General features: G+C 40.8%; 1 protein-coding gene and 1 long non-coding RNA gene across 4 annotated transcripts in view; one reads left to right on the forward strand and one right to left on the reverse strand.

The window, feature by feature from the left end:
• CDYL (chromodomain Y like) overlaps positions 1–2,875 on the reverse strand; it is a 105,778-nt gene extending 102,903 nt beyond the window's left edge. Inside the window, exon 1 of one of the 3 annotated variants that reach the window (XM_054654594.2) lies at positions 2,342–2,870. Coding sequence is in view for 2 of the 3 variants with exons in the window: in XM_054654576.2 (XP_054510551.1) it covers positions 2,342–2,365 (24 nt within the window). In the remaining variant the exon portion in view is untranslated. Of the gene's footprint in view, positions 1–2,341 lie in introns of all 3 variants that reach the window. The other 2 variants (XM_054654576.2, XM_077181257.1) reach the window with 2 other exon arrangements.
• Positions 1,646–19,948, forward strand: LOC129134875 (uncharacterized). The gene is made up of 3 exons (XR_008536240.2): positions 1,646–1,814; positions 17,707–17,784; positions 19,533–19,948. It is a non-coding gene; the product is annotated as an uncharacterized LOC129134875 (long non-coding RNA).
• The last annotated feature ends 1,207 nt before the right edge of the window (positions 19,949–21,155 follow it).

Below are 21,155 nucleotides of genomic sequence, written 5' to 3' on the forward strand. Positions count from 1 at the left end.
TTTATAAGAGGATTTTTCATTTGTATTTTGGAAGAACCATGACACATATCAGCAGAAATAGTTGGCATTCATACTTAAGCTAACAATTGCAAATAGATTACACAACATTTTTTTGATCAAGACACTAGATCAAGATCCAGAAGGAAAAATGGAAGTATAACAAATGGCAGCAGATTTCAAACACGAGACTCAAACAATATTGAATGGCATGACCTATAAATAAGACAACCACGAAACAGAAGTAAGCCCACCATCAATAACACAGGCAGTTCACAAAACAGTTCAAATTACTTAAAAATTAACATTTCATGTCTACTCACAGCTATGTCCTTCCCAAATTAGTGCTCACTATATTTAAATCATTTATTGTTTTATGGTTTTTCAGACATGGCTAGAAAATTCATTATAAGACAAAACTTGTCAAAAATGAGCAACAATTTAGAAAAAAGAGACAGCTTGACCACATGTCAGTCCAAAAGCATTAACTATTTTGGCACCTTAATTAAACTTTGCACTTGCACGATTAAAGAAAGCGTCTGATTTTTAAAATTTAAAAGTATCCCTTCAGGTGTTTTTCAAGAGCGGCATTTGCGCAATGGCCACTACGTGCCACCTACCCAGAGGACAACTGCGCCCCACAGACTACTGAGCAAACAAGGCAACATTTTGAACACAAGACGGCCAAGAAGAGTCATGCACAATGGTCATTCTTAGCCTCAGTCCAATGCTCAGCAAACAGAATTTTCCTGGTCATTTATTAGTGCCCATCAAAACCAGTATCTCGTTGTCCATCTTTGATCAAACATGGCAACACACGAAGAGCAAGAACTGGCCGCATCACAGTCTACAGGCCCAACTCCACAAACCCAACACAACTCTCGCAAAGTCAAAGCAAGTTTTTGGCAATTCCTTGAGACACAGAGTGGTTCCTAAATTTCACTCCTACTTTCAGGGATGATCCCTTCAAGATTGGCTTAAGCTACATTTTTTTTTACATCTTTTGTGGCTTAAGCTACATTGTGAGGATGGGGAAACTTGCCAGAGCAATTAACCATGATTTATCTGTCTTGGGAATCCAGGCCTTCAGTCTTCTTTCTAGTCCATCAGTGTAGCACCTCTGCTGACAGCCAACTTGCTTAAAATACAAGCCCACCCGGGGCACCTTCCACTGACTTCTATAGGGTCTGTTCACCGATGGCATCACAGATGTAACTCAATTAAGGAGAGGTACATGTGCACCAGCTGTACGGTAAGACATCTTCTGTCAAGTGTCCTGAAGGCTATCTGCATCCTTTTAACCTTAAGAGTTCCAGCCTCTGGATATATATTTTTAATATATCGCTGTCTGGATGCATATTAACTATCAGATAAGAGCATTTTTGGTTTTGAGAAGCCAATTCTCTACCCAAAAGGCAGGAACAGCTCCAAAACAACAATGGCTTTTCAGTCCCGGGGATAACTTCTTGCAAAAATAAAAACAAGGAAGTTCAATCCAAGAGAACCATGATGCTTTTCAGTTAAGGGCAAGGATGTGAAATTGCCAGACATAAGATAGGAAACTCAAAGTTCGGCTGTCACCTTGTTCCCTTCTTCACCCCAAGACCTCCCTCTCCCGTCAGCACACGCTGTGACCACCTCCCGAGTGACGAGTGAAGGATGGCGTGTCAAAGCCTTAACTTTCAATCTTTTTGGCTTCTCTCGCAACCTCAACCCTATCGTTGGAGCACGAAGAGCCGAGGAGTTTAAATTTTAGTATTTTGCACCGCCGGAGCTTGCTGCACGGCCAAGGCACACGATGGTGGCACAGGACTTTGGTATGGACACAAATCCAAGAGGAAAGCCCCTCTGCCCTCCTCCTCCTCCCCTGCCCCCCCCCCCCCCCCCCCCCCCCCCCGGCCCGGACAGAGGCAATAACTCGGCTTTCCTCACATTTTTGCACAGCGCCGGGCTCGCACTTCGACGTGCTCACTGCCGGGGCTGTCAGCGCTGCTCGCCCCATCCAGCACCCCCACTTCTCCTCCCGGAGTCAAAGTGTTGTGTGAACGTGGGGAAAGGACTGGGGGGGGAGCGCAGGCCACGGTAACACTTTGCCGTCTCCTCCGTTCAGTCACATTTCCGTCCTCCTCCAGCAAAACTGGGGAGGGAAGGGGGGGCGGGGGGCCAGGCTGGGCACACACGCAGGCGCTGGGCCCAGCGGGAAGGGGCAGCAGCCGCGGCAAGTGTGGGTGACAAGCCCGGCGGCGCTCCCGGGGAGCAACAAAAACGCTCTCGGGTGCGGTGGGGTGGGGTGCGGTGGCCGGCGGGGCCGGGGGCAGGGCCGGCGGGGCTCGGGGGCTCTTACCTCGTAGAGTTCCTCGGAAGCCATGCTGTGGGAGCCTCACAAGGTGGAGTTGGGTGCTGGTTTGGAAATACTTTTGTTTCAGTTGGTGTCCGTTTGGCCTCCTCCTCCTCTTCTCCCTCCTCGTCTTCTTCTTCTTCTTCTTCTTCTTTTTCTTTTTCTTCTCCTCCTCCTCCTCTTCCCCTCCTCCTTCTCCTCTTCCCGTCCTCCTCCTCCTCTTCTTCTTCCTCCTCCTCCCTGCGCGTCTCTCTCCAGCGCAACTAGCAGCTCCGCTCGTTAAATGCCAGTGAGGTGCTCCTGTTCCTGCCCCTGCTGCTGCTGCTGCTGCTGGCGCTGGCGGCGGCGGCGGCGGCGGCGGCGGCGGCGGGGGGGGTGCGCGCACGGCAGCTGCGCAACTCGCTCGCTCTCCCGGCTCGCCCTCGCACAGCCCGGCGCGCGCGCACCCGAGCGCGCGCCCGAGCGCGCGCCTGCGGGAGCACGCAGCCGCGCGCACCCGCGCACACAGAACTCACACGCGTGCTCGCCCCCCCCGCCCCCCCGCACCCCTCCGTCCGCCGGCGGCTACACTCGCTCGCTCCCTCCCCAGGAACACTAATCGAGCGCAGAGAGGCAGCGCCACACGCGAACCACCGCTCTCCGCCCCGCCGGCTCCACCAGCCGCCCCCCCCCCGCCGCCGCCCGGCACCATCCTCCTCCTCCTCCTCCTGCTCCTTCTCCTCCTTCTCCTCCTCCCCCCACCCCATCCCGGCTTTGATCTCCCATTGTCTGCTCAGCTGAGCCCGGCGGCGCGCGGGGGGCGGCGGGGGCGCGCGCCCGGGAAACCGCGGGTGATGGAAGCGGGAGGAGGAGGGGTGCGGGAGTGTGGGATGTGCCCGCGGGACGGACACGGAGTTGGGACCGGGGCGGTGGTGGGAAGACTCGGGGCGCCGCGCACGTGCAGGGCTCCGGTCACGCCCCCGAGCCCCGGCCGTGCCCGTCCGCAGCCCCCCGTGGCCGCCCCTCCGCCGCCCTCCGAGCTCCGCTCCCCGCGGGCTCCACCATCGCCCCGTCCATCGCCCTGCGGTGGTGCCATGTATAACGCGTCTGCACGCGTTTCTTCCCCGTCCAAACTTCCTTGGTTGGATGCCTTCGCCGTAAAAGAAATTAAACAGCCCTCGACGGTGGCTGCCAACACCGGATATGTGCCTTCCATCTCCCGGCTGACCGTGTTTGCCAAGCCGGGAAGGCCCCGCCAAGGCCTCCGTGGGATGATGGGCCAACAGAAAGTAGCTGAACTGTTGACCTGCTTATGAGTCCATGGCTAGTTACACCCCGCAACCTGTTCTTGTCACCTCGTGTGTCGTCTAGGGGTGCCTCACATGAAGTGCTGTGTAGCTAGCCATGAACCTGATGAATGGAAGGCTTTGTTATGCAAAGGTAGATGGAACGAGTTACTGAGTTACTTCCTCGAGAGAAAATTCTTCAAGGCATAGTTTCTGATCTCAAAAGGGCTGAAGAGTGGGACAAAACCAGTGTCAGGACAGGAATGCCAAACTGTGTGCTCTGTCATACCGCAGTGTTTGTTCCAGTGAGTGTTTCGTATTCCGTGCCACGCCAGGGAGCCATTCTCTGCCACAGAACAGCACAGGTTGGCGCAGAGTTCCTCACATTTATGTCATCAACTAACCCATTGAGTCAACTCATTTTAACCAAAGTTTTGGGTTTTTTTTTTTCAAAGTCTTTTAGAGGTCTTTTTTAAAAATGTTCTCAAATGTTCTACTTTGATAGCTCAATGTTCTACTTTGTTCTACTTGGTCCAGCAGATAGTCATTCAGAAAAATGTTCATTTATGGGATTTGGATGATTTACATAGAAAGAGCTGGAGATTCCTTTCTCAGACTTGATTAATCTGCCCATTCTTTATGACAAATATGTCCATGTCTCCAAGGGCAGCATCCTGCATCTGGATAACTGAAGTTCTGTATTGATCTTCGAGATGGATGTCATTTATGCAGATAAAACATCTAAGAACTTTCATACTTTTCATACTTTCCTAATCTTCTAACTAGTCTACAAAAAGGCTTTTAATCCTCTCCTTGATATAATTAAGGGCTAGGCTTAATCTAAGGTGCTGAAAGAGCTGGATCCTTGGTGGAAGGATGGGCCTACATACAAACTTAAGATGGTTAAGATGTGGTAAACTCTGTGGCTGCCTTCTGGAGATGAGCATTAAATCACCATTCCTAAGAGGTGGGCCAAATTATTTTTGAACTGTACACAGAGTGATGTCACTGTTGTGACTGTCCTCCCTTTGAAGGACAGTCTTTGAAGGTAATCAGTATTCACATGATAGCAAAGAGATGGTGGCAGTGGTTGCTGAAGGTGTTACTTTGTTTTGCAAAGGCATAAAAATAGAGCATCTTAATCTGTACTAAGGGTCTCACCATTGCAGTAAACCAGGTCTTGAGCATTTTGATTTTCTGGATGTTTCAAAAGAAGTACTGTTGATCAGTAGTTCTCCATTTTTCGTATTTCAAGGAAAGAGCCAAAGCTCAGTTACAAGAACACTAGTTTTTAGTGTTCTAACCATGTTCCACAATTCACCTTCAGTGAAAGAACTTTTTCTTTTACACATATTCATTGCTTGCATTGCCATTAATTATTTTTTGCCTTCCATTCTAACCTTTTGTCTTTGTTGCTTGGTAAGACTTTTTCAGGAGAATCAATCACACTATTCAAAAATACCATGTGATAGTGCTATGGCTCAAGCATCTGAGAGGTACCAGGTTTTTGTGACAGCTTCTTGCAGTTGGTACACAAGGTTCCATGTTAGCTTGCTCTCATCTTGCTTTCTCTAGAAAAAAAATCAAGTAGTCCAAATGTTGCATGATGAATTGTCAAAATCATTGTTTCTTTCTTATTAAGGTGTTTCTTGTGTTCCTCACTGGAGGCAGGACGCATCAAATTTCAACAATATTTTGTTTGTTGAAGCCAGCCTTACTGCCAGTTTCCTAAATGCCTTTCCTAACATTGCATATAAATTTCTCCAGAAGAGAAGTGTTATGGAATGAAGTAATGGAGCAGTCTAGGAAGACTGGAAAGCCAGGCCAGTTTGAGTTCTGACAGTGGCAGCAAATGTTTTCAGAGATGGTTGAACAGCCTCGGTTAATCCACCTTGGGAAAGAACCGGACAATGTCAGCCAAGCAGGAAGTTTTGCAATGTGCATACAGAGCTTCCAGTTTGAAGTGGTCAATTGCCTTAGTGGCACTCCTGGTAAAGTCAGGAGGACAATTGTTCCCTTTAGCTGAATAAAGAATGTTCTAATTTGTGGGCAAAATACAGATAATGGAATCAAGTTCCTTTGAAACTCAATTTTGACCTCTTTGTGTGCCACTGTAATGTCTACCAAGATCTTCATAGATGGTAGAACAGCTGAATTTGAAATAGTTGTGGTGGTAGGTGACAGCTAGCTGAAAGTTTACAGTATTGAAAATATCATGGAGATCTGTATTGGATGGGAATGGGTCTACATCTCTAGGATTTGCTCTAGCCAAGGGATGACAGACATATTTCACATGCAGAGATTTATGCACAAGATCGGAACTCTTGATAATCAAGTGACTATCAGTAACTTCTGTTTGGTTATATTAAGGTGATTATCTGCCTTTTAGTATTTGGGAGTAAGGCTTAGGAAGGAAGCATTTAGTCATTGAGATACAGCCAGTGAATAGCTGAAGGATTTCAAAAGGCAGGATTGATATGACTAAGTGGGATGGTCTGGTCTGTGCTGTAGGCATTAACACCTCATCCAATCATCCTATGCACTTTTTCACAGTCAAAGGAAAGATAATCAGCATCGTTGGTGGAATTCCCAGCATGCTTCATTTCATCCTAATGCAGATGCCTATTTCTGGTCAGCTGAATCAAAGTCTAAATTTGATTTATTTTGTTGACTTTTTTTTTTACTGATCAGAATTATGTCACCTATTCTGCAACTGCTTGGAGAAAGTTGAGATTAATCCTACTCATGTTTCTATAACCCTGTCTTTCTTGATCTGAGACAACTGGATGGCTTAAATCTCTGTAATTGCCAAGTTATCTTGACAGTTTAGGTTTGAAATGCATAATATCCCTTTGCACCTAATATTTTTTTCCCTCCTATTTTCATCCTATGCTCATTTGCCCACAGCTTCTGGGGTGTGGCTCATTCTTGTAATTTGTTATTCTTTGTAAATTCTGTCCCTCTGAGTTTCCTCACCTCTTCCTCATTTCCATCTCAGTCTGTTGTCTTCTAAGTGGTCTGAGATGTTTACGTTAAAATGGAGAAACAGAAATGACAGAAAAAAAATATTTCTTACAATGTGTACTTCTGATACTCCAGAGCTGAGAGGTACGTTTCCCATTTTGTAGTGGGTGCAGTTTCAAGAGAGGCCATTTCAGGCAGATAGAAGTTTGATAGTTTTCAACACATGGAGGAAAGTGGGATCACTTGAAGGATCACCTGTTGAATGAGATTCTTTACATGAAAGTCTGGGAGAGAGGACCTCCTAGTTCTCTAAATTAGAGACATTCCTTCCATTGATCTGAAAAAACACTGATTCTAGATTAGATTAAGACAGTAACACAATCCAGTTTAAATAACTGGAGAAAGGAATGGCAATATTTAGAGTAATATATTCTTGGTAATTTTTTGGACTGACATTATGGTATTTAGTACTTTATTGATAAGGACAGTTTCCCCAAATTTTTGCTTTGAAAGAATGTGATCAATACACTACTGTTTCCTTATGGAGTTCAATGATAGACTCAATGTAGCCATTTTTTAAAGAACCAATAATTTTTCTTTACAATATGCCCATTAAATAAGGGAGGTTTTGTTATCCATTCTCTACCCATGTGGAACGAAGACATGAAATTACAACAAATATTGTCAGAGTTGTCCACTGACTTCTGCTATTCAATTAAAGAGACCTAGATTTAAAAACCTAATAAAAGATAGTATCTTTTATTTTTAAAGTAGCATTTTTATTGATATTTCTTACAGGTTTAAATACTAGATGATTTTGTACCTCTAGCTAGATACCCAATATCTTGAATTGGCTTTCCAAAGTTATATTTAGAATCCATGCTTGACTATGTTTTAGTGCCTTGCTTAGTATCAAACAGAAGTTTTACAACAGAATTGGGACTAAATTACATGGACAGAATGCAAGTTTTATCTACAGGACCTGCTTTTCTCTTTGCATTCTCTTGACACTTTCACCACCTGCCTTTCTAGTTCTGCAACACTTGAAACTGGAATCTTACCTGCAACAACTTCCATCTGTAACAGACATAGATAGCCCTGACTATGGACATTGTGAAGCCAGTGCTGACAGAGATGAGATCAATATCTTTACATCCTTGGTTAGTCTACATATGTTCTACACATTTCTGATTTATTCCTAGAAGAGGATTTGTGCTTTGAATGAGGCGAAAGCACCATGGAAAAGGCAATTTGAACAGCTGATTGGAGAACACACATAGAAAGTGAAGGTGTACCAATACTACCTATCTTAGAATGATTTTATGTTTAAAAGCCTCAAACTGGAAATCTAAAATAAAAATAATCTTGTGCAATGGCATTGCTCGCCCTTTCAGCTCACCCTATTGGTCACCAGCAGAGTTTAGTTGTTTACATCCACATCAGAGATAAAAACTTATAGCTGCCTCCTTGAACTCCTTGGCTCTATTCAAAGTAGTACTGTCTTACCACTGGAATGTAGCTTCCTTTACCTTGGTGAGGATGAGAACAGGTTTATAAAAGGACTAAGAAAACAAAATCCTAGCTTAATAGTTGAGTTGGGATGGGAGCACCGAAGGATAATTTTATCCTTATAGAACACTTTAAATGTCTGATCAGCCATAACAATTTGCTCGTTCTCATAGTCAGTGTAATGATCATTATGAAGAGTGCATTACCTGAACATTAAATTAGGGAATGTCCTCTTCAGTTTTGAAAGGAGGTGTCAAAATCTAAGAAAGCTGTAGGTTGAGGACTGATGCAAATGTAGGTACTGTATCTGAAAGACAGACATTCTTTGCTTTTCTCTTTGAATTTGTAATTTGTGTTCTCATGACTAAGTACACTTTAGAATGAGTAAGTACATGGAGAATAGGGACATCTGAAATTCTGTGTTTTTACAGAGAATGCAGAGAGCCTTACAGATTTTTAATGAAGTACATATTCTGCTACAGCTCATGCAGGATATTTTTTCATAGAGAACTTTTTTCTGGTTATGGGTATAGTATTTACAGGCTGATTTTCAAGAGTGCAAATATCTCCAGCATTTTTTTTTTCTCAACATGGCCTATCAAGTCTTTTCCAAATCCTATAACCAGTGTTTTCCAATGAAGAGAATGTTAATTTGGGTGGTAAACTGTTAGCTGTTTTCCTTTAGGAAAATAAGGACATTTGTAAACATTGAGAAAGAACAGGATGTTTCTTCTGATAATTAGAGAATGTCTAAAAAACATAATTTTTTTCCCATTCAGATGAGAAAAATAAAAAAGCCTCACAATATTCTTAAATAACTGAAAAAGGGAAAACTTAACAATGTAGAGGAAAGTTATCTTCTAAAGCAATAGAAATGTCTTTTTATGAATACGAAATTAAGACCTATGTTTTTTTTTCAGTTTGAAGATTCAACACCAATATATTGGAAACAGCCATGAGATAGGAAAACAAACACTACAATCAATAATACTAATGACAGGGGGTACAAAACCCAAACTATTCCCATGGAAACTCGCTGACAATAGACAATAGCCAACCACTCCCTCTGCAACGCTATGCTGACTCGGAAGGGAGCCCTTCCCCATCCCTGGAAAACGATGTGACGTGGTGCAGAATAACCTCTGGGTCCTAGCCATGGCCCTCCTGGCTACTGCAAAAATTACCCCTGTCCTGGCTAGAACCAGGACAATTTAGTCTTCTTGTAATCATCATAATGTAGATTTTTTTCAGTACACTGCGGTGCAGCCTAGTTCTACCAGTACTTTTTACCAGAAGCTTGACTCATATAAGAATATTATGCTAATGTCAGGCTTAGTGCTTGAACAACTTTTCACAAAACTGTGCAAGCTGCCTTTCAGCATAGAGAAGGGAAAGTAAAATGTATACTTGATTCATCCTTAGCCTGCAGATTTCACTCTGGATTCAATGTAGCCTGAACAAAAATAATAATATATTCTGTAAAGGAAGAGGTGCAAAAGGTAAGGAATCTTTAGTAGCTCATCTTAGAGATGATTCACAAACAGTTGCTTTTTGGAGAAGCGTGTTCGTGTCAGTATATAGCTTGGTAAAATTGTGACAAAGTGGAAGAGGAAGTGGTCTGAATGCCTTCCATTTTGCTTCCTTTCTGTTGTCTAAAGAACTTACTGATTTGACTGATGTTCTGTAGATGAATTCAAGACCTTTTGCAATAAATGTGGCAATATGAAAGATCAAAACTATGCTACAGCTTCTTGAGACTTATCTAGCACTAGCACTGGAAATTAATTTATTTCCTAGGGATAGACTATGACAGTATGACCCTTTAACATAGAAGCTTAAGTCAACAGTCTGCTCCTCCTGGGTCAGTTTACAGATGGAGGTTTTGCAGCTGAGAATTGATGGAACTGAAATTGCAGATTCATGCAATTTTAATCTTTTCAGGTAGCCCCCAGTAACAAAGGCTGGCACATACAGTCAATAGCCTTGTTGTTTAGACTGGCGGTACTGGAACAAAAGGCCTTGTTCCAGAAGTTTGCCTGTATTAGGATAGGCTGAATTCTACTGGATTTGCTCTGTTATATTTTAGCAGCTGCTCACTGGCGATCATTTGGTATCATAATACAAGTTTTGCTATCAATAGACAAGGGTAAATTCACTAGCAAACACTTTACTAGGTTTTGCCATCAAGCCCCTATGTCGTCTTGGACTGTGTTCATTGTCCTCACACAAGGAGATTGTGTTTTAGAAGGGCATGGATATGTTTCTATCAGTCTTTCTACAGGAATGTAATGGGGAGTGAGTTTTCCTCTAGAAAGTCAAACATACAAAGTCACGATTACTATCTTTCATTTTGGTATTAATTATTTTGTGTTGCAGCACATGCATTATTTTTAAAAGCAACAAAATAAAGTTAATATATCAAAATGATCTCAACTCATGCCTAATCAGAGAAATTAACTAAATGCCTGTGGCAGTTTCAGTTGATGTTTCTGTATTTTTGTCATCTTGGCTCACTGAAGTGAGTGTAGTTTGAACTAGGTTTGTAAGGAACTCCTGCCTTTGAAAGTTCCTTACACCTACCTTTTGTAATCTTACCTAAGATCACTAGGCAGCTATGAGGAAAAGAAGTGAGCAAAGGAGATACCAAGACACTCCAGCGAGTACTTTCCCAAGTGGTCAATCCACTGTCAGGTTGTATTGTTGGCACATCCCAAGAATGAAAACTACAAAAGCTATTCAAAGAGTAATATTTTTTTTAACATTGTTCTGGGAAAAAAAGAAAGAAAGAAATGAACAAGCAAACAAAAAAACCCCAAACCCAGCCACCAACTGAATCTTTTCAGATGAAGTATTCCTTCAAAGAATTCATCAAGGGTCATATATTGAAAAGTTGCAATCCAAGTGCTTTAAACTCAGCAAAGATAGCAACGTAAAATGTCTTATACTTGAAAGCGTCAAGCAGCATTAACCATAGGCATTGCTGTATGTATTGGCTATAATAAAACAGTGTAACAGTCCTCAAAGATGCAATCTTAGATCATCACAGGCATGCATAAGCACTACATATTATAAAGTTCTTTAAAATAAATATGGGATGATGCCATTACTCACAAATAGCATAGTCATGAATTAGTCATGCAGGTCAGCCCAAATGAGTGCAGAAGATAGTATCTTTATATATAAACATCATAGTGTTACATTTTTTCCCATATAATACATATATCAGAGAGGAACTATTTGAAAGGTATTAGAAAATTTGTAAAAACAGTATTGTAATTGTTGTCTAAATCTTTTGAACCTGTAAAGGCTATTCTAATTAATTTGACTGCAGTAGTTCAAGGTTCAGACAAGATGAAGTCTTGAAAGGAATATCTGCAAAAGACCTCAGAACTACTTGAAATTGTTTCTGTATGTGGAAGTTATTCTAAAGTGCAATAAAGGATTTTCTACACCTACAGTCTGGAACACTGGGATTTCCCAAAGGAATAGACTTTTTTGCTAAAATTTCTGCAGAATGGCAAGGGAAAAAACCCTGTCAACCATTAAAAATGTATCAGAAATAATTTCTATTTCTTTAAAACTAAGTCCAGAGCAGAGAACAGTAACTGTTCATCTTCCTGGCTCTATTCTGAGACTCTCATGTGGAACATGTCAAGGAAACTGGAGATGGCATCACAGAAGAAATTTCCTTGCTTCTGCAGGAAACTAGAGAAGCCAAGGGCTCAGGGCTTATTTCAAATTCTATTCTTTTCATTAGTTTTTCTTGAGCCTACTTGAAACATGCCAAAGAAAATCATCAGCAAGTGGCATTTAGCAAGACAAAACAGATTTTTATGCTTTATGGACATACTCCATTAGTCAGGTGATAATACTCTCATCGACTTCAAAGGTCAAAGTTTTATAAAGCAACTTCCAGAGTCAGCAAATATAATTTTGCTGAAGATAAGTATTCATTCACAGGCAGAGAATGTATAAATATTCAAGGGGTAATAAACTCAAAAGTGTTGTAGGTTTTTTTTTGCAGAGAGTTGTAACTGTAGGAGTAGGCAATGGAGTCAGTATCAGCCTTTTCCAGAGTCCAAACATGTAATTTCCAATGTTACAGGAGTGACTTCACCTCTGGCACCTCTCTGACTTGTCTGATGCTGGGTTTGTATTTGTGTGCCATCTTGCTCTTCTTTTATATTCACCCAGGAGGCAAGTGCTATCCTGTATATACCAATGTCTATCATGCTGCAGATCTGACTGGTTTCAGGCACCTGTTTTTCTTTCAATATTGACAAACAGCTCCTTAAAAGAAGACATCTTTATTTAGCAGTTGGAATAAAGCATGAGAGAAAAGGAGATTTTAGAAACGCCAAAGTGCCTAAGCACGTATTTAGTTCAATTTTGGTAAAGGTCCAGCTGGAACCAATCCACTGCATAGGGATATGCAGAAATAACATAGTCATGCTGAGAGTCATCAAATGGCTTCTCACAATTCCTTCACCACCAAGAACAGGCAACCTCTAGCAACTGGCACAATCAGCTCTGAAAAGGTATATTGGCTCAGATAACCTGTCTTACAGGAGTGAGTTTAAAAATCAGTGGAGATATTAATGATAGTACTGCTCCATTGCAGGAATACTCTCAACCACAGGTTAACCCAGGTGTTCACATGTCTGTGTCTGTCACCTGGCTAGAAGTGAAAATTCACATCAAGATCTGAAAGTCATGCGTCCAGTGCCTTATGTATTGTTCAAAAATCTCATATTAAAGACAGATCCAAATTCAGCATGAAAAATTATTCAAAGACACACCCATACTTGTCACTGTCACATTCCTATTACATTGTGTAAGAAAAAAACAATATCTGACAAAAATAAAATAAACACAGACACATGAATGAAAGAACTGACTACAATACTTTTGCATTTATCTGATATTCTAAGGTCAGATAAGCAAAACATATGTTCAGTGTTATTATGGAAATGTGACATAAGGAAATATAATAGTAGTTTTCTTAAAGAAAGCTGAAGAGAAGAACAGCTGTAGGTATATTCTCAACAGAGATGGAACAACACAGTAGTTATTGAAGAGAAATATAAATATTTTCAAATTCCACTTTCTATCTTCCTGTTTATTCTGGCCACGGAAGTCCTTGCCATCTTCCAACATAGGTACCTTCTCAGTAACATGAAAGACAATTACATTGCTGCTGATGAAAATGTAGCAGTGTACAAGGTAAGTAGGTTCATTTTCTGTCCAACTGGTTAAGGAGAATTTTTGACCCTGCCAGCTAATTTAGAATCTCAGGGCGTGGAGGGAATTTATGAAGCTGAAGATTAATAACCACACTCTATGCAATTCTTGACACACTGAAAAATATTTAAAACAGTGTTTGCATGGCTGTTAGGATCTTTGGGTTTTGAAGAACAGCCCAAGGTAAAAATTTGTTTTGCATTCTAGGATATAAAGAGGATAATTTTTGGCTTCAGTAGAATATAAACCTTAAAGCAAAACATCTATGCACATACACAGATTTTCCCCTTCACTATAAATAGTCTTCAACATGTAGACTGATGTCCTGCTGATTCAGGTTGCTGAAGAAATGCAATTTCTATTTAAATCTCGTTGGGGAATTATAAATTTTTTTGGGGAAGTAATTGGCAAAAATTAAAAGTCTCTACATGGCTATTAGTTCAGAAAACAGTCAAATGCCTAGAAAGAGGGAAAACATTTCCATTCCTTTGTGGAATTTCAAGTTCTGGCTGTTAAGAGTCTACTAAGGTAAAAGTTGATGAGAAATTTAAATTTTTGGATTATTGACAAATGGTAATCAAGAATCAACATAATTTATTTCTAAGTCTTCAACTAACTCACAAAATCTGAAAGATCAGATATTAATTTCTTGGGGTGTTTTGGGCTTTTTAATCACCTTGTCTTCTGTGGTCATAATCTTGAAACAAATCCTGTAATTCAAACCCACGTGAGCTTTGCTTAAATTTGTTCTCATCTCTTCTCTCCAGGATGCAACAAAATCAAGTGAATGTATGCCTGCAGTTTTTCTCTTAATGACAGGAGTAATTAGAGATACGGAGTCATAGAGTCATAGAGTATCCTGAGTTGGAAGGGACCCAGAAGGATCCTCAATTCCAGCTCCTGGCCACATACAGCACCACTCCCAAGAGTCCTACCATGTGCCTAACAGCATTTTCCAAACGCTCCTTGAACTCCGTCAGGCTTGGTGCTCTGACCAGTTGCCTGGAGAGCCTGTTCCAGTGCCCAAACACCCTCTGGATGAAGAACCTTTCCCTGATATTGAACCTAAGCCTCCCCAGACAACTCCAGGACATCCCTTTGGGTCCTGTCACTGGTCACCACAGAGAAGAGATGAGTGTCTGCCCCTCCTGTTCCCCTCACAAGGAAGCTGTAACTGCAATGAGGTCTCCCTTCAGTCTTCTCCAGGCTGGACAGACCAAGTGACCTCAGTCACCTCTCATACAGCTTCCCCTCCAGGCCCTTCACCATCTTTGTAGCCCTCCTTTGGATGGTCTCTAACAGGTTTATATCCTTCTTATACTGTGGCACCCAAAACTGCCCCCAGCACTGGAGGTGAGGCTGCCCCAGCTCAGAGCAGAGCAGGACAATCCCCTCCCTTGCCTGCCTGGCCATGCTGTGCCTGATGCCCCCCAGGACAGGGTTGGCCCTCCTGGCTGCCAGGGCACTGCTGGCTCATGTTCAGCTTGCCATCGACCAGGACCCCCAGGTCCCCTTCCATGGGGCTGCTTTCCAGCCTCTCATTCCACAGTCTGTCTGTATGTTCAGGTTGCCCCATCCCAGGTGCAGAAGCTGGCACTTTCCCTTGTTGAACTTCATACAGCTGGGGATTGCTCGGCCCTAATTTATCAAGTTCCCTCTGAAGGGCCTCTCTGCCTTCAAGGGAGTCAACAGTCCCTCCCAATTTAGTGTCACTGGAAACTTATTTAGTATTCCTCCAAGTCCTGTGCTCAAGCAGTTTATGAAGATATTGATGAGCACTAGGCCTACTATTCCTACTTAGGATACCTAAGAGGAACCTTTGTCTAAAAGACTAAGGCTGATCAGCTTTGACATCCATTCAGAGATGAACATTCTCAGTCAGATTTCATTGTGAATAGAGTTTTCAGGCACTTCTAAGTTTTGAGGACCTCATTGACTCTTTAAGACTCCTTTTTTTCCCCGGCTTTTGAAAGAGGCTGTTATTCTCCTTTAAATGACATGGAAGTCATTATTTTCAAGATCTTTTAAAGATCTTTTCAAGAGCTTTTCAATCTGAAGAGAAAAAATATTATCATTTATAATAGTGATTATCATTATTGTTATACACACACAAAAAAAAGTGGGTTTTTTTTCAAAATGTGATTTGAGGAATAAAGTTCCGTATAATTTTTTTCCTCCTCTGTTTAGACTGTGCCATCTTAAACAGTAGATGATATATCTTCTGATGTCAGGAACTTAGTCTATTAAACTCTACAGCAGTACAGTTGCACTTCAGTATTCACTAACAATATTGTGGAAGCCCACACTGACACCACTGTAATTGATTTTGCTCAGAAAGCTTGTTTTAATTTCATTTAATATATATAGGCACTTGAGTTAGAGTATATAATTTTCATTATTTTTGCAACCCTAACAAAGTAATTGTTTGTAAAAAAAAAAATCTTTCAAATATTTAGTCTGTTACAGATAATTTTTTACTAAGACTCTTCACATTGACTTTTTTATACTTTTGCTGTATATAGAATGAATCGAGAAATATGTAATAGAGATTTCCATCACTGTCCATACTACCAAGCTGCTATACATTTGTGGCAAATAGCTTTGACATTTCTGATTTTCAAAGTGAGAATAATGTGAAATTTGCTCTGTAGAGATTTTCTGTTGATCTTTTCAGACATAATCTTCAAGTGCAGGTGGGCATGACATACCTCATGACACATTCAAACTATTTTACCAGATAATGCAATGTGTTCATTGAAAAGAATGACACTTGGCAAAAAAGCCTGTACAGTTTGTTCTGACACTCCCTGAAGCCTTTTCTCATTCTGTGATACAGTAGTATCCACCAAATCAGCTTTCAAGTTACAGCTCAACAAACCTTTCAAATGTGTCAGTCTTATGTTTTTTACTTCTAATTAAGTGGGCTTTTACTCACTTGGAACAACTACTGTAGTAGTGGAACCATTTTCTGAAACTTACTAATATTCACGGGTATTTCAGAGAGCCTGCAGTGTTGCTGACAATCTATGGAAATTGGTGTAAATATTTTCCTCCTCGTCCCCAAGTGAGTCTACCTTTTGTTCAACCAATTTCCAGTTTCCACAAAATCATTTTGGTTGTGTTTTTGTAGTAAGTTTCTGTAATAATGATTTAGAGGGGATTCTTTTGATCAATACACATTCAGTTGCAGTTATCCTCCAATGTGTCATCTGCTGCAAGATAAGCTTATTAATTTTGTACCACATAAATCATATATATAACGTATAGCAGTTTCAAAACACAGAAAAATGAATATGTTCCACAATTAAATCACTAGGAGTAGTCTCTGATGAAAAGAGCTGCTAACTCAGTCTCACTAAGTCCTACAATGTGTCTCTTCTGCTGTATGCCAGAGCTAGCAAAAAAGTCTGAAGTGAATTAATCCTATTGTGCTGTCTTAAAAACAAAATAACTAAATCCTACACCCTTCCACTTCCATTTCATGCAGTTAATTTTTTGTTCTGAAAATTGAAATGAAACCTTGTTAGTTATCACTATAAGTTACTTTTCCCCTTCTACAATATCCTTTGAGAACATGAATACAACTGTCCTTTATTTGGAGAAAAGTGGGAATAATTATTGTTCAAACAGCACGAAAACCTTCCATCATGCATATGCTCAACCTCACAAGTGCAAATAGAAGTCCTCCTACTGATCAATCTGCTTGGCTTTGGTGATATGAAGCGTAGCAAAGGGAGGGCCTCTTCTGGTCCAGTCTAAAGAAAATCACTCCGATAGAGACCAACTTATCTGAGCAACTAGCTGGTTCAGTATTCTGCTCTGAGCCAGGCTGTGACCAACATGACCGCCTGGCCATCATCTGTCATCCCTTTGGTGACAAGCCTGATAATTCTCCCAAGTCCACTCTGCAAATGCAGCTCCAGCCTGCACCAGTCAAACTCATTTTATGCAGGTACACAATCTCCAAGTAGATACGCCCGTACAAAGGAAATGTTTCCTCCATGAGTTTATTGATAATGAATTTAGTTACCAAACCAAAGTCCACTTCCTATAAAGGCAGAGTAATTCTGTTGACTTAGAGCCATCTTTTGCTGGCTCAAACTTTACACATTTTCTTAGTGTAAAATTATAAATATGTATGTAAAAGTATAAAATTTTAATCAATTATTAAAATTTTATTAAAATTTATACAATTCAATCAAATTCTAAGCACAGCAAAATGAATTCTGTAAATAGAATTTCAAGTAATTAATGTAATAGTTATTTTAAAAAGTTGACTGGTGCAGACTATTCTTCTCCCTCAGAGTGAAAAAGCAAGTACTTTTGCATTATTTGTAGTGGTATAGAGACATTATAATTAATACAATACAAAGAGTTCTTTTTGCTTTGCAGGTGCCTATAAGCAACCTCAAGGGAATATTCAAGAATCCTTGGTGTGTTTAGAGATTTATTGCAGGAAGGCTGTATGATGTAAGTGCCTTTCATTTCACTCTCTTTCAGCTATGGTGCCTTTTGTTGCTTGCTTATACCTATAAAACACACATGCCTCTTTCTCCTTTTTTTCCCAGCCGTTCTAAAATACTTAATCAGAGATTCAAATGAGCCTGTATTCTACTCCACATGCACAGGAAACTTTAAAAGAGCATTATGAAAGTTGCAAAATCAAAACCTCTGGAGCTGCTTGAGCTATTTTATAGCTATTATCATACTGAGTTATACAATTATATTTTGGTTTTCCATAGACAACTTTAATTTCTTATCCCAGAATCCTTATCTTACAAGTTTCATAACCTGCTAAGTCAGATTTTAAAAAAAATTTTAGGTTTTTTCTACACAATTAAAGAAGCAAATGAAGCTCAAGATCTGCTTGTGTGGCACCGTGCAGATTGCAGCATTGCCATTCATTAGCAGGATTAAAATTTTTAATTACAGAAAGGAGGTTCCTACAATTCCGTTAGTGAGTAAAAGTATCAGTAAGTCATTCCCTCCATGAATTCCATAAATGGCATGGAAAGAGGGTGTCATTTCAGGATTGGTATAAATGAATGTAGGGCCAGAGAGTCCAAAAAAATCAAGAGTGGACACATTCCCTGCATTCCCATCTGTCTCTGCTGCAGCTTCTGCCATTTTAACTTTTGTCAACATGAGCACTTGAGTGGCAACCCAGTAAATCAGATCAGCTTGCTGGTCTCACTGAAAGCTATCTCTGCAAAATAGTGTTCCGTGTCTAATTAGCTCTGTGAGCTGCATCTCCTCTTCCTGTGGGTCCACGCTCGTTAATACTGAAGCAAGGAACGGGCAGCTAGAGACAAGAGAGAATGCAGGTTCATTCTTTTCTGTGGGAATATGATCTCAAATCCACTGAAGACTAAATACTGACTTACTCAAACCTTAGTGATTTTCACAAGTGTTTGCTGACAGCAGAAGAATGTGAACAGTCAAGAAACCTGGGCTCAGGTCTAAGCGCTGCCAGGGTGTGATCTGCTAGAGGACTTTGTCAACCACAGGTAACACAGGAGTGTCCCCATCCTCTGAGATCTGTCTTGCAGGTCCTTTTTTTTTTTTTTCCTCTTTAGAATCTGGATATAGTGTCTCTGTCATTCACTTACTGCCAAAGTGGTGTGACTGCAGTTGGAGGATTCTTCTTGCAGCTCTGGACCATTCTGTGTTTTTGGCTGTGGCTGAGCCACGTTCCTGCTCTGGTCAGAGTGCTTAGCCATTTGCAGAATTAGGAGCCCTGGCTCCCTGCTCCCTATTCTATATAATTCACTTCAAAAACACACACATGCATGCACACACACACACACTCACACACACACACACACACACACACACACACACACACACACACACACACACACACACACATACACAAGATCACAGCCGCTTCTCTTAGTCCTGCTACAGTTTTCCTGCTACAGCATTGTTGTCCTTGACACTTCCAACCTCTCTGTCTTTCATTCCTTCAACTCTTGCTCCAGTTTCTTTATTTAGTCTCAGGGTTCCCTTCAACTTCCCAATCTGTTTCATCCTGCTCATCCTCTAGCTGTCTTAGTCCCAAACTTGCTTTCCTGAAGCTGATACCCTTTTCTTAATTTACCACTAACAGCAACCAGCTGTTGTCCCCAAAAGTCCATCCAAACTCTCCCAGTCCAAGTGCTTGCTACATTTTGGCATTTCAGACAGATTTCCTATTTTTTTCCCTGTATTTCATTCAGGTTCTTTCTCTGGTACTGACTTGTCAGTGCAAGACTATCAAGATCACAGCCAGGAGTCTTCCTGTTTCCAGCTCTGATGCCAACTCCTGCAGTGTTCCACAGCAACCTGGAGCAGCAGCGACAGGGATTGTCCAGCTCAGCACCTCAGCACAGAAAGACTCTTAAGGGACTGTAGCTGTCAAATTGTGGTGAGGCACTGCTGGGCATGAGCAAAGAGTGGTTCTCATAAAAGGCTTATCATTGTGGCAGTTCATCAGGGAGATTACAAAAGGCTCATCCCTGACACAGGGGTTATTTTGCTGCCAAATTTGAGTCACTCACCCACATAAGAAATACATAAGAGAATCTCAAATAAATAATTTTAGTATTTTAAGCAGGTCACAATAATTCAAAATAAATGCATTGAAAAGAAGGCATCACTTATCAACTGGTAATCTATTTATTCCTCAGAGGAAAGTTAAGAAAAGAATACATAATACATTATTTTCCGGTGAGGCTTAGAAAAAAGCTGTTTAGTAATCATCTAACATTTTTCACTATAATGGTGAGAGGGAGACATTCCATTAGTCACTAATGAATAGTTATTTTACAGTGGAAATATAGTATAAGTTTTTGTCACAACAGTTTTATTTCTATTTTAAAACAGTTACATGCTAACATATTTTATTTGCATTTGCATAGCAGAAAATACCAGCTACTGTCAGCTACTGCATTTTATCTGAGAGCTGGTTTCCTAAGAAGCATCCTGGCTTTGTCCAGGTCTTTTCCACTGGAGTCTTGCTACCTGATTAAATCCTAACTGATTTTCTACATGGAAGAAAATTGCTCTTTATATTATTTATATAGCTGTCTGTGTATGATAAGGCACTCTCTCATAAGGAAATTCCTCATTTTGAAAATGAAAGAATGTTTATATCTGGTAGCTTGATAAATTACAGCTCATGTGATATATTTTATGACATCTAATGACCTATAAATCTGTTAAAAATTTTCAAATTAAATTAACAGAAGGCTAAAGATCTCAGAGTTCCCTAAAATGTAGTGAAAATCAGCAGCAAGGTATCTAATCCCATCATGTTGCCTCCTGGTGAAAGACTGTAGTGTGGAATGTTCAGGGACAAAGGACTGAAGCATATAGAAAAGCAAGCTTCCTGAGTACTCCTCCTGCTCACTAAAGAATTTATTTCTACATAGCTTAACCCCCATCTCAAGGTAGGCAATTTAAGAAGTAATTTTTTCTTACAGAGACCCTCAGTAGTTGCTCGACATGTTCAATTAAGTGTTTATTTTAACTTTCCCCTTATTTTTAAAAAAACTTAAAAGTCATCTGGACTCAAATTTGGACTCACCCTTTTCCAGAAGGTTTGTTTCAGTTCGAGATTCTGGGGGAAATTTCTTCTGAAACAAAATATAAAACCTTTGCGTATTTTTCTCCCTCTGTGTTACATTCCAGTAATTTTGGACAAAGAATTGATTTTGGCAAAGTTATGACTCTTTCTTGAAAAATTCACTCAGTAATTATTAGCCTTTCTTTGGAAAAGCCTAGAGAGCATTGCTGGATAAGTACAATAACACTCTTCTGTTTCACATACTGCTCCTTCATACGACCTCCTCTTCGTCTCA

The sequence above is a fragment of the Agelaius phoeniceus genome, chromosome 1 (genome assembly GCF_051311805.1).
Source record: "Agelaius phoeniceus isolate bAgePho1 chromosome 1, bAgePho1.hap1, whole genome shotgun sequence".
Classification (NCBI taxonomy): Eukaryota; Metazoa; Chordata; class Aves; order Passeriformes; family Icteridae; genus Agelaius; species Agelaius phoeniceus.